Source organism: Mobula birostris, chromosome 12 (assembly GCF_030028105.1).
Source record: "Mobula birostris isolate sMobBir1 chromosome 12, sMobBir1.hap1, whole genome shotgun sequence".
Taxonomy (NCBI): domain Eukaryota; kingdom Metazoa; phylum Chordata; class Chondrichthyes; order Myliobatiformes; family Myliobatidae; genus Mobula; species Mobula birostris.
In genome coordinates this window covers 50,887,223-50,901,261 of record NC_092381.1, presented here as the reverse complement: position 1 = coordinate 50,901,261, position 14,039 = coordinate 50,887,223, and the positions used below count along the sequence as shown (strand labels likewise).

General features: G+C 39.6%; 1 protein-coding gene across 1 annotated transcript in view; it reads right to left on the bottom strand.

The window, feature by feature from the left end:
- stil (STIL centriolar assembly protein) overlaps positions 1 to 14,039 on the bottom strand; it is a 58,387-nt gene that overhangs the window by 18,797 nt on the left and 25,551 nt on the right. Inside the window, exons 9-10 of the mRNA XM_072273778.1 lie at positions 11,732 to 11,879; positions 9,815 to 9,924 (exon numbers count right to left, since the gene is read on the bottom strand). Coding sequence (XP_072129879.1) covers positions 9,815 to 9,924; positions 11,732 to 11,879 — 258 coding nt within the window. The remainder of the gene's footprint in view (positions 1 to 9,814; positions 9,925 to 11,731; positions 11,880 to 14,039) is intronic.

Sequence of the window (14,039 nt, the reverse complement as noted above, 5' to 3'; positions counted from 1 at the left end):
AGGTACAGGCAAGAGAAGAGGGGGAATTGTCTTCTTGATGAAGGAGGACATAACAACAATTCTTAAAATGGATGTTCTCAGGGATTTATTCAGTGAGCTCATGTGGATAGAACTCGGAAGTAGAAAAGGATTGTCATTCTGATTGGAATGGATTATAGGATCTCCAGTGGTCAGTGAGAATTGGGGGAGCAGAGATATAGAGAGATTGCTGACACTAAGCATTATAGAATAATATTCGAGCAGGGGTTCCCAATCCTAGGACCTCTTGCTTAATGGTATTGCTCCATGGCATAAAAAAGGTTGGGAACTCATGTATTAGAAGATTTTAACTTACCTAATATTAACTAGGCCAACAATAGTGTGAAAGACTTGGAGGGGGATTGGTGAAATGTGGTCAAGAAAGCTTCCTTAACCAGTACATATCCCATTGCCTATTTATTTATTTTTGTAACATAGCAATTTTTATATGTTGCACTGTACTACTAGCACAAAACAACAAATTTCATAACATACACTATGTCAATGATAATAAAAATAATACTGATTGTACAGGAACCTATTAGAGAGGATGCAACACTGGACTTCCTCCTGGGAAATGAGGTAAGGCAAGTGACAGAAGAGTCTGTCAGTGAACACTTTGGGTTTAGTGACCATAACTCTGTTTGTTTTAAAATGGTTATGGAGAGGGATACGACTGATTCACAGGTTAAGGTCCTGAATTGCAGCCATTAGTTGAGATCTTGTAGTAATAAAGCTTGCAAGAAAAGTGTATCTATGAAGTGGGAGGCCTTTAGAAGTGTGACGTCAAGAGCTCACGGCCTGCATGTTCTTGTTAGGAGGAAGGGCAATGCTGGCAGGTTTAGGAAACCAGGAATGAGAGAAGATATTGAAGCTCTGGTAAGAAAAAAAAGACAATGGCATGCATTGTGCATAAGCAATTAAGAACTAGTGAATCGCTTGATGACTACAAGTGCAGGAATGAACTTCTCATAAGTTAGAAGGGCAAAAAGACAATATGAGAAGGCTTTGGCAGGCAAGGAGAAGCACAATCCCAAGGATTCTATAAGTATATTAAGAGTAAGAGGGTAGCTTGGGAGAGATAGGTCCCTGCAAAAAAAAAAAAAATCAGATTGTCTGAGTGTGGAACCAAAAATAAAAAGCGTGAGATTTTTAATGAATTTCTTCACAGCAAAAATTGAAGAGAGATAACAACGGAAACTAAGAAAATGGGGAAAATGATTGATGACATCTTGGACCACATAAGGATTAAATGGGAAAAGAACTGGAGGCTATGAAGTGCATCAAGTTGGATAAATCCTCAAGGCCTGACCTAGTGCATTCTTGGATCTTGTGGGAAGCTACAGAACAAACTGCAGAGGCCCTTGCAGAAATTTTTGCTTCATCTCTGACCACAATAGAAGTTCCATAAGAACTGGAGAGTGGTTAATATAGTACCATTGTTTAAAAGGGTAACAAAAAACAAGCCAAGAAACTACAGGCCAGTGAGTCTGACATCAGTAGTGGGAAAATTGCTGGAGGGGATTCTGAGCGACAAGACCTACCAGCATTTGGAGAGATTGTCTGATTCGAAACAGCACAGCTTTGTACATGGGAAATCATGTCTGACAAACCACCTGGACTTTTTTGAGGAGGTAACCAAGAAGGTACATGTGGGTAGGGCAGTGGATGTTGTCTATATGGATTTTAGCAAAACCTTCGGCAAGGCTGCTTACAGTAGGTTAGTCACGCAAGGTCATATGGGATCGAGGGGAAAATAACTTATTAGATTTGTAACTGTCTCAGTGCTAGGAAGCAGAGGATGACGTTTGAAGGTTGTTTCTCAGTCTGGAGACCTGTGAGCCACAGGGGTCAAGTGCTGGGGCCATTGTTGTTTGCAATTTATGTAAATGATTTGGATGTAAATGTACAGGATATGGTTAGCAAGTTTAGAGATGATACTAAAGTAGGTAATGTGTAGATAATGTAGAAGGTTATGAAAAATTAGAGGGATCTTAATCACAAACAAGAGAAAATCTGCAGACACTAGAAATCCAAGCAACACACACATAAAATGCTGGAGGAACTCAGCAGGCCAGGTATCTATGGAAAAGAGCACAGTCGACATTTCAGGCAGAGACCCTTCATCAGCTAGGTATGTTGGGGGGAGGGAGTGAAATCGGCGAACAGCTTTCAATCCAGATAAATGTGAATATTCTATTTTGGGAGATTAAGCCAATATAAGATTTATACAGTGAACCCTGGGTAGTGTTATGGAATAGAAGAACTGGGAGTGCAAATGCATAGTTGACTGAAATCAGCATCAACAGTAGATAGGGTAGTGAAGAAAGCATGTGGCACACTGGCCTTCATCAATCAGGGTAATGAGTACTTGAGTTGGGAAATTATGATGCAGTTATACAATTCATTGGTGCGGTTGCACTTGGAGTACTTTAAGTTTGGTTGACCCTATTACAGGAAAGATGTTATTCAACTTGACAGAGTACAGAACGATTTACCTGGAAGTTGCCTGGACTTGGGGGGCCTATGTTACAAAGAGAGATTGCACAGACAAGGATTTTACTCTGTAGAATGTAGGAAATTTGAAGATAACCAAATAGAGGTTATAAGATTATGAGAAGCAGAAAAGCTGAAAGCAGTCTTCTTCTCAGGGTGAAGTTGATAAAAACAAGAGGGCATAGGTTTAAGATCAGAGACAAAATACTTAAAAGGGAAATCAGGACCAGCTTCTTCATGCAAAGAGTGGTGCATATTTGGAATAAGCTGCAAGAAATAGTGGTTGAGGTGGGCACACAAGCAACAGTGATAGGAAGTATGTAAGATGCTATGGGCCAAATGAAGACTGATAAGACTAGGTGCTGGGCAACAAAGTTGAAGTGGACAAGATGAGCCAAAAGACTTGCTTCCATGCAGTATGATTCTATGACAAGGTTTCTGCCCTCCAAAATTATCTTGACTACAAGTAATTTCAAGAAACATGCTATAAAAAGTGAAGTTGTGATACAATGGGAAAATAAGTCAAATTAAAATGCAAAATGGGATGCACTTCCATTCAGAAATAAAAACAGGTGTTTTATTAGTGATATCTTCTCATTTACGAAGATATCTAACAGAGTTTTTGCATTGTTGTTCAAGAAAGGAGGCTCCCTTGAAAAAAAATCTGCCCAAAATATAAGAGGAATCTTTGAAGAATGAGCAAGCTTAGACTTAAGGTGTGCTGTTATAAAAAAAACAGGCTACCACCAGGGCTCCTCTGAAAGAAGAAAAGTACTGACTTGCCATTATGCCAGGAGTATAATAATGTTGCTTTAGTCAAAGGGGGAAAAGCAGACTAATTATTCAAAAGTTGCTTCACATAAATTTACATGCAAATATGCAGAAACAATGTTAGTACGTTTTATATTTTGAAATTAACTTTATTCACAATAAAAATATATACAAAACAAGAAACAGGGCAAAGAAAACTTGGATATTCATGGCATTACATTCAGTCCTTTTTTTAAAAAAAAATCAACGCACTATTGAAAGCATCCTATCCAGATGCATTAAGGCTTGGAATGGCAACAGCTCCACCTGTGACTACAAGAAACTGCAGAGATCAGCGCATCCCAGAAACTAGCCTCCCCTCCATGGACTCTCTGTCTATGCTTCTTGCTGCCTTAGTAAAGCAGCAGCGTAAGCACAGACACCCTACCCCCCCCCGGACATTCTCTCTTCTCCCTCCTCCCACCAGGCAGAGGATATAAAAACCTAATAGAACGTAGTATCAGACTAGAGGACAGTTTCTTTTCCACTGTTATAATGCAGTTCCTTAGTACAATAAGATGTACTCTTGACTTCACAATCTACCCTGTTATGACACACACTTTATAACTGTAATACTATTTTGTACTGTTACTGTTCTTGCCTTGTAAAACTGCAATGCAGATTTTATTAAATAGATCCATATAAATTGCATTCAAGATGTTTTCACTGTACTGTACCTCAGTACCAGTGGCAATAATAAAGCAATTTACCATTAGTGCAAGTTTTTTCTTAAGAAAAACAAAGAACAAATAAGCAGAGCACCATAGCACTCATGCCCCCTGATGTGATATGCCATTTTCATTGTTCAAGGGACTTCACCACCCAACTCTACCACTCTATACTGCAACATCTATACTGTGGTCTTTTCCCATTGACTTTGTATTAGCTGCACCAAACTTCAGTGCATTCCTCAGCATGTAGCCCTGTAGCCTGGACTGTCAGGATGCAGCAGTTCCTTACAGACATTTCGCTATGTTGGAAGACCAAGGGGGGGTCTTTCACCAAGATGATGACCTCCAGCAACACTTGATATCAGTCTCTATGTGTGACCCTGAGAACAGCAGAGTCCTCAGTTTTGCAGCCGCCGAGGACCCTTATATCTGTCTCCAAATTCTCTTAGCAAATCCAGTTTGCAGAGGTGGGTTACCATCTCTTCCACACTGCAACTGTCCTGAGGGTTTCACCTTTGGGTAAGCAAGGTCTCACTGCTGGTTGGCGAGTCCTGGTGATGAGGCATTCTGCAAGATGGTTGCCACAGTCTGCTCGGGAACCACCCACTGTATTCATAGTGTCCTTGTCCTACAGTATCTGCAGGACGTTCCACACTGATTACTGCCTGATGGATGTGATCAAAGGTGTTTACTTGTAAGTACTCTCCCACAATGGACAGGTAGTGATTAGATTAGCTTTATCTGTCACATATGCATGTGCAGCAATTCCAGTAGGCTAGGGAATTGAATGATAATGGGTTCAGACCAATCTTCTGCCACACCAGGGACATGTAGAACCTTAGCACATAGTGACATATTGCCTGACACATCCACACATTAAAGTGATCATAAGCGCACATTGGGTACACTTGACCCCATCCTCCAAGGAGCTAGACTTGCTCCATCTTAGACCCCAGATAAAATGGAAGACATCCGGGCGACTATTAAGGCAGAAGGGTTAGGAACAGGCCACACCTGTATCAAGTACAACAGTCCCAAGAGCATGTTATACATGATAACCAAATTCTACTCAGTTATTTCTACAGATCCAATTTTTGTTTTACCTTCCCAATCTGCTCCAGTAAATTGCTGTTATATACCTCAGCCTCTCTGAACCAGATGCCTTGGCAACTTCAGGTCATCACACTGAGCAGAAGATAGCAACACTGTTCACATACAGGGAAGTTTTGAATTGTGCACCTCCACTGCCTGGCATCATCACTCTACTTATACTTTTGCTGTTCCTAATAGATACAGCAAAGGACTCTATGCAGCACACATACAAGAGGGGTGAATGGACAATCCTGCCCAACTCTGGACTTGATGACGAGCAAACTATCTGTCTGTCATCCATTAATTTGGATTGCAGTATAGAAATCCGTGTAGAACAATTGGATCCAATTCTGATTTCCTCCCCAAAAGCTGTTTTGGTAAGAATGCCCATCATGTGCATGTGTGATATCCTGTCAAAGTACTTTTCCTGGCCCAAACTAACAAGGCAGCCATCCTCTGACATGCACGTATGGTCTAGGAGCAGAATTGACCTGGTGTGCAATGGCTTTGGACAGGACCTTCTGGTCCACATTCAAAATAAAATAGGTCTCCAATCCCTGATGTCCTCTTCCTCTTGCTTGCTGATGAGGGCAATGGTACCTTCCCCCATGGAGTCTGACACGAAGCATAACATATTTTACCTGCACTAGGTCAGGGCCCATCTAGACCCTCAAAGCCAAGTGCAACCCTGCTGGTATGTTGTTGCTTCCAGTTGTTCTATTTATGCCAGAGGAATAGATGGAGCCGATCAGCTCCTCCAGGGTCAATGGCTCATCCAGACTCTCTTACTTGCTATTGCCTAACTCTGCCAAAATAAAGGACAGGATGTTCTGAGAGGCACTGCTGTCTTGATCTTTGTCATACAGATCCTCAATATGTCTGTCTGTGAAAATGTTACTGAATTGTCTTCTTCCTTAAGGTTGTAGATCACAGAGCTTCCTCTGAGAATCTTTTGGAAGAAGCAGTGTAAGTACGCCTTATTCTGTTTCACAAAGCAGGCTCTGGATCTGAAGATGATCTTGGAAGATCTTAAGGTATGCAGCACAGCTTGCTGACTCTTCATCCCTCGGGAGTTCCCCTCTCAGAGGGAACTTGCTGAAAGTCTGTCTGGAGTTGGCACAATTCTTCTGTCCTGCTTTCTGAACACCTTTGTTGACGAAGAACCTCTTGCTGCTCTCCTTGGTTTCTTCTCACTGGTGAATCAGAAAGTCAAAGAGTCACTGTTCTCCAATCTGTGTAATCCCTCCGATTTCCTAATACTCTTTGGCTTCAGCAGCCTGATGGTCTACTTCCGCATCTTCATCTACCTTTTTGTCCTACTGTAGGACAGGAGACCTGAAGGAGGCCATAGAAAAACGCCAATGCGACATCAGTGAATCTGAGCCTGATTGCCTTCGACATGAAGAGGAAGTCTATTTGGGACTATCCTGAGCTGCCCAGTCTAGTCCAGTCCAATCCAATCCAAGTGTATTATCACTGTGTTTCACCTGCGGGGGACTGAAGGTTTGCACAACTTTGCACCTTTAGCTATTTCCGTCAGGAGTCTGAAGCTGCTAATAGTCCACCACGTATGGCTACTGAAAATGTAAATAATGATGCTTCAGATCTCCTCTGAGGTTCCCATGATCTCATATGTACCTATGACAATCAACAGAGTTAATTCTGTTTGATAACAATACAACTGCGCATTCTAGATGTAGCAAAGGTTTGGCGACCCAAAATATAGGAGTTAAATATTGAAGACCCATGCATTTGAACATGATTAACTCTTGCCAGAGAATATAAAAAGCAGGAGCACAAATGGGCCAATCAGCTGTTGTGTTTGACCATTTAGAAAGTTTGTACCTGACCCACTCTTAACCAACACCACCACCTTCCCACATTTTCCCCATATGCTTCAGAACTGTCTTATCAGTGATGTTTCGGATGTTCAGTCTTTAATATATTGATTAATGACTCTACTTTCGGGATACAGAATTCCAAAGGGTTCACAACCATCAGATTCAAAATTCTTTTATCTCGATATTGAATGGGCAATCTCCCATTCAAAAACTACACTCAGTGGCTACTTTATTTGATATATCTGCTCGTTAATGCAAATATCTAATCAGCCAATCATGTGGCAGCAACTCAATGCATAAAAACATGCAGACATGGTCAAGATGTTCAATTGTTGTTCAGATCAAACATCAGAATAGAGGAAGAAATGTTATACAAGTGACTTTGACCATGGAATGATTGTTTGTGCCAGACGGGCTGGTTTGAGTATCTCAGAAACTGATGATCTTCTGGGATTTTCAGGCAAAAGTCTCTAGAGTTTACAGAGAATGGTGCGAGAAACAAAAAACAACCAGAGATTTAGCAGTTCTATGGGTGAAAACACCTCATTATTGAGGGCAGAGAACAATGGCCAGGATGGTTCAAGCTGACAGAAGGCAACAATAACTCAAATAATCACATTATAACAGAGGTGTACAGAAGAGTATCTTTGAAAACAAAATGTTCAGGTGAGTAACAAGGTGGCCACTACATGTACATCCACCAGTTCTTGCTAATCCCATAGAGCAAGAAGCTTCTTAATACCTCATCCCAAATCTGTGTTTGAATAAAATCTTTCATTCTATGTGTAGGCCCAATCTTAAACCTCCTCATAAAGCAACCCTTTATCTCAGCAATCAACCCAGTGGACATTTTTGGTCTCAATGCTGATACATTTTCATAAACTGAGACTTATAGTGCATGCCAGAAACCCACCTGCATCCCATAAAATTGTGTCAAAGTTTTACTGTTATACTTTCCATTTCTTCTCACTAGTATTAACTTTTCTGGTTACTCATTATAATTGTATGTAAATGTCTCATGGACTACCAACCACTCATTCCCTTCATCCAAATTCATAAAATAGAGGGCAAATAGTTGAAGTCCTAGCACTCATCCCTGTGGCATTGCATTGATTGACAATCCAAAAATGATTACTTTATCCTTATTTTATGTTAGTTAGACAGCATCCACTCCATATCAACCTGGTGTCCTATTTGGTAAACTTTTGAGGCATCTTACTAAGTGCATTCTGGAAGTGCTTTCTAAATGGGGATTCGATAAAGTAGTGCAACTTCATTGAGTTCCCATCTCACATTTCCCTTTCAAAAATGCTTGACCCTTACGATTTTTAAAATATTTTGCTTTTAACTCCTTAATAATGAATAGCGGAAAGTGGCAAAGAAACACCACTCAAGTCAGTAACTTTTATAATGGAATTATGAAGACAAAAGCACCAAGAGAGTGTGGATCAGTTGAGCCAGGATGTAGGAAGAGACTGATTAGATGTTCAGAGTGTGGCTTCAGTCTTCCTAACAACTGACATACAATAATATTTTAGGCTATCTGCCCAATTGTTTACGGCTTTCTAATTATTTGGGATCGCCCCCCCAAGAACAAAGAAATTTTAATACATTACATCTAACTACCTATACAGCCATTTTCTTAAGGGCCCCAAGATGCAGATTATGAGGTCTTTAGCACTATTAATTGACAGAGTGCATTTTTTCCTTCTGGTAGATTATGTTAAGAGCTTTCTTTCCTATAAACGTTATCTACCATAATCGAGGTATGAAAGACTGATCCAAAATCCAGCATCCCTTCTATTTCCCATGATTAATTATTCAGTCCCAACATCTGAAACATCTAACTATTTCAAGATATCTACAATACTAGCACTTGGGCAAATTCCTTCAATGCATCTAATTTCATCAGTCTCACTTCCTGCTTCTTCTCTGTTTACAAGGAACAAATTAAACTTTATTGCCTAGATTGACAACAACTTCAAATATTCAAAAAGCTCAACACAATTTGGCACAAAGCACTTGTCATAATTTAAAGCCCACTTACTGGTTTCAAACTTAACTATCACCACCAGCCTTTGGAACACACTGGCTCCAGTGTGCTATTTACACACTGCAGTGCCACCTCTAGAATACATCTGAAGAATCTGCCAATGCAGTTTTTACATTTCCTGGAAGGAAGTGTTCAAGAAATAACTGGGAACATGATTATATCTATATCACAAACTCTTCTGCCCTGAGAACATATCAATTTTTTCATAACTTTTCTACATTCAGATTGCAGGTGCTTCAAAAAGTAAAATCAAGAATGGATAATAGATGTTAGCCTTGTTTAAGGTTGCATAACCCAAGGATGAACTTTGATTTTTGTATATCTACTGTATGCAAACTAAATTTAGATTGCAGTAAACAATCATACTTCTTAATAGATCTTCCCTATTTTGGGCAGGGCGGGGGAGAGAAAGGCCATTTTGCATAAACTTAATATTGTGAGCTTTCTGATAATTAAATCAATCTTTGGACGGATTTGTTTTTCTATAATCAGGGCATAGAGCGCTTTGACAATGAGTTTTCAAATCCACTACCACATTTGTAAGATTCTGTCTCTGTAAGTGAGTATGGCAAGGTTAGTACCGCTGAATCATGTATAAAGTTACAAATACATTGTTCATTGAAAATGGAAAATTGACCTTCATCAGCATTTAGATTTTTTAAAAATTCCTGTAAAACAGAATTAAGTAATAAAGTGTGACTGTGGAGAAGAAGATAATCAATAGAAGAGATTCCAAGCTGAAACACTTTGCATTAGTATGTTCATATTAAATGGAACCAATCTCCAAACGGCCACTTGTAAGTGTACATTGTATTATGCTGATCAAAACTTACGAGGTCCCCATGACATTGTTAACCACCTCCTTAAAGAAATCATTTTCTGGACTTTTATTTCCATCACTGAGCTCAAATTCAATTGGCCGTTTTCCTGAAGACTCAGAGTTCTGAAAAAAAAATTGTTAAATTGCTCAATTAACTTTCTATGAAAGAGCAGAGTGATCAGGTAGATTTAGTATTACTAGCAAATCAACATTTACTGAGCTGTTACACAGTTAGAATCTACAATTGATCATTCATAATTACTTGCATTCATAGTTAACTTTAAAATGGAAAGACATGTCAAATGATTTTCATTATAAGTCAAGACAGCATGGGAAGGTGGTTAAAATTTCAATGATGCGGTGGATTTTCTAAGGTCTTTCAAAAGGGAGTTGTAGGGACAAGAAAGAAGGAAGGTGACATTGTCAACTTAATAGAGTGAGCAGAGCCTAGTAAAGAAGCAATTTTAAAATGAGCCATGTTTTTCAATGCAGAAGGTAAGACATGAAGATATAAACCATCTGATTGAGTGAGAAGGAAGAGATTGATTAGAAGTTTTTGTTATGGTTTCAGTCCTCCCAGTTGTGGAGAACATAAACACAGCAGCTAAATGTCATCCAAATAGATGGTTAACTTTGTATATGGATAATCACACGAGGCAGTTGTATGTAAAGGAAAATAAGATGGAGGTTGAGAGCAGGCTGGGCAATGAATGATTCATGCAAAAGAATTCTAAAAGAACTCACTCTAAATGTGAGTTTTTGAGTCAGGAACTGAAAGAAACTTTGATGGACATATATTAAGCATATTGGGCCTTCACCAGTCACTTGTCGTCAAACAGAGAGCCCTGCCTGAACAGCAATTAGTTTCCTAATACCTCCAAATTTGGTCTTTGAGTACAGATGGATAACCCAGGAGTAGTATAGGTGTACAAAATGGTATACCAACCAAACAAAGCTACCAATAGGATTACATGAAGTAGCAAAAACAGTATATCGAGCAACAGAGATTAAAAACCTCCACAATCAACAAATCAAACATCTGCAGCCTTGTTACATTTAATCTTAAGCAGTGATGGACATTAAACGGTTATTGGGAAGAGCAGAATATCAAAAACATCCTCAAAGGTGATGGCCAGTACTTCAGTGCCAAAAGACAAGGAAGGAGCATTTACAACCATGTTACAGCAAGAGCTCATGAAAAGGCAGGATCCTTGCAGCAGCATCAAACCTGCACTTTTGATCCTGCTGGTCTTTCCCCAAGCTATAACTAGTAAAGTAACAACACAGGCACCATGCATCCTCCAGTATTGCAATATATGTTTTTTTATCTGTATTCAAGGTGATTGGGAAATAAATTTACCAGGAGGACTATAGTGTTTTCAATAATGCCACCTTTTCAGGGGAAATTAAGGATGGATAATCAATGCTGGACTTTATCAAACATATGAAAAAAAAGTAAACTTCCTTCTCCTTTGTAGGAGTTTTCCATCAGTTCCACAACTCCCTGCTTCAAAAGCAACAATCATGAAACCAAAAGCTACTGCATACTCTGGAAAAGCAAAATAAAAACAAAAAAATGCTCAAAAAGTCAGGCAGGAACCATGAAAAGTGAAAAAACACAGGAGCTTATATTTCATGTCAGTGAATGGAGAAAAGTAGTAAATTTCAGAGAAGGGGAGGGAAAACCATAAGATAGAGATCAAAAAAAGGAAAATAATTAATAAGGTTCAATTTGTCTCTGACTGTGGAATCAACAACTGAAATTAAAGCTGAAACGTCAGTGTAATTGTGTCAGTTTGTCACCAGGTGAAGGCCAGTTAAATTGGTTTATGCTAACAAAACTAATATGTTAATGTTAGGTTCTAACATTTTAAAAAATTCCAGGTGTTGAAAAGTGGAATGCTTTCTATGAACAAACCATTATACTTACAGTACACAGATTTAATATTTCAGTACTGGTAAGTAGTTGGAAATCCAATTTTTCTTCACCACAAGGATAGCATTCATAGAATTCTGGCTGCTTGTGCGTAATTGAGTACAGAACTAGAAGAAAACTTCTCTTCTCATTTGTAAAAATCCTATTAAAGAAATAAAGTTATTGCAAAGAAATTTATATAAGAATGTAGTCCAAAACATAGTTCAAAATAAATATGGCTATGTAATCACAATATTAATTTTTGCACAATAGCTTGTTAAAAAATAGTTTGTCGCCAAGTGTGGGTAGTGTGCAAATTGGAAGGAACTTGAAGTAGGTGAGATCTTGCTGATCTGGTGCCATGTTCTGTATTAGAATAACTTCTTCTAAATGAACATAAAAGATACAAATAATCAAAATGATTATGACATCTCAAAACTTTGACAAATGTCTATAGATGTGTACTGGAGAGTATATTGACTGGCTACATCATGGTCTAGTACAGAAGCGCCAATGTCCTTGAATGGAAAATCCTCCAAAAAAGTAGTGGATACAACCCAGACCATCACGGGTAAAGCCCTCCCCACCATTGAGCACATCTACGTGCAGCACTGTCGCAGGAAAGCAGCATCCATCATCAAGGACTCCCACCACCCAGGCCACGCTTTCTTTTCACTGTTCCCCTCAGGAAGGTGGTACAGAAGCCTCAGGACGCACATGGCCCACACCACCAGGTGCAGAAATAGTTATTTGCTCTCAACCATCAGGCTCTTGAACCAGTGGGGATAACTTCACTCGCCCCATCACTGAACTATTCTCACAATCTATGGACACACTTTCAAGAGATCTTCATGTCATGTTCTTGATATTTATTGCTTCTTTATTTAAAACTATTCATTTTTCCTTTTGTATTTGCAGCTTGGTGTTGTTTGCACATTGGTTGTTTGTCTGATCTGTTGGATATAGTCTTTCATTGATTCTGTTAGTTTCTTAGTATTTACTGTGTATGCCCACAAGAAAATGAATCTCAGGGTTGTATATGGTGACATATATGTACTTAGATTATTTTAATTTAAAAGTTCTAAGTAAATTTATTATCAATGTCAAGAAGAGAGTATAAAAATGATGAAATCTCAACAAGCTCTGGCTTTCTAAATATTTAAACTTTGGACTTTGGTGTTAGATAGTCCAGGCACAGAAATCCAAGACATACTGACAATTAATCAGCTAGGCTAGTATTCCCTTTAGAATTGCCAGTAATAGCTGGCAAGATCTAGTCTATTAGACTGTTCCTGTCATCTTCAGTGTTAAAGATCGCAGACCAGAGAAGTGCGATGAAAATAATAAGGTTCAGGGGAACCCCGAAGCCAGGGCATCAAAGGGTATGGGGAGAAGGCAGGGGAGTGGGGATGGCTGGAAGAATTGGATCAGCCCATGATTGAATGACAGAGCAGACTTGATGGGAGAAATGGCCTACTTCTGCTCCTACGGCAGTGGTCCCCAACCACTGGGCCGCGGACCGGTACCGGGCCATAAAGCATGTGCTACCAGGCCACGAGGAAACGATATGATTTGGCGATATGAGTGAGCTGCACCTTTCCTCATTCCCCGTCACGCCCTGTTGGGCTTGCATGCATGTGCGGTCATTACCCGCGCATTATCCATGTCAGCGCGGGAAGGAGATCAACTCCTCGAGCTTGCAAATGATGGCGGGCTGGAAAGTATGTTTGACATAACATCTGTCGGCATTCTGGATCAAAGTCAAGGCTCAAAATCCTGAGATAGCCACGAAAGCACTGAAAATGTTGCTTCCATTTCCAACATATCTCTGCAATGAATACAACGAAAACTAAATTGCGGAATAGACTGGACATAAGGAACCCCCTTCGACTATCGCTGTCTCCCATCACTCCTCGATAGGACCGTCTTGTTGCAGGAAAACAAGCCCAGGACTCCCACTGATTCAATGATATTGGTGTGTTGCAATGATTTTATATGTTCATACGGGGAAATATGTGGTGTGTTTAATATACAAACGTTACTTAAAATGTTATGATGCTATTGACTTATGTAACCATATAACAATTACAGCACGGAAACAGGCCATCTCTCCCTTTCTAGTCCATGCCGAACCCTACTCTCACCTAGTCCCACCGACCTGCACTCAGCCCATAACCCTCCATTTCTTTCCTGTCCATATACCTATCCAATTTTTCTTTAAATGATAATATCAAACCTGCCTCTACCACTCCTACTGGAAGTTCATTCAACACTTACTTCAAGTTCCCCTGTCCTCCCCTGATAATTGACTTATCACTATATT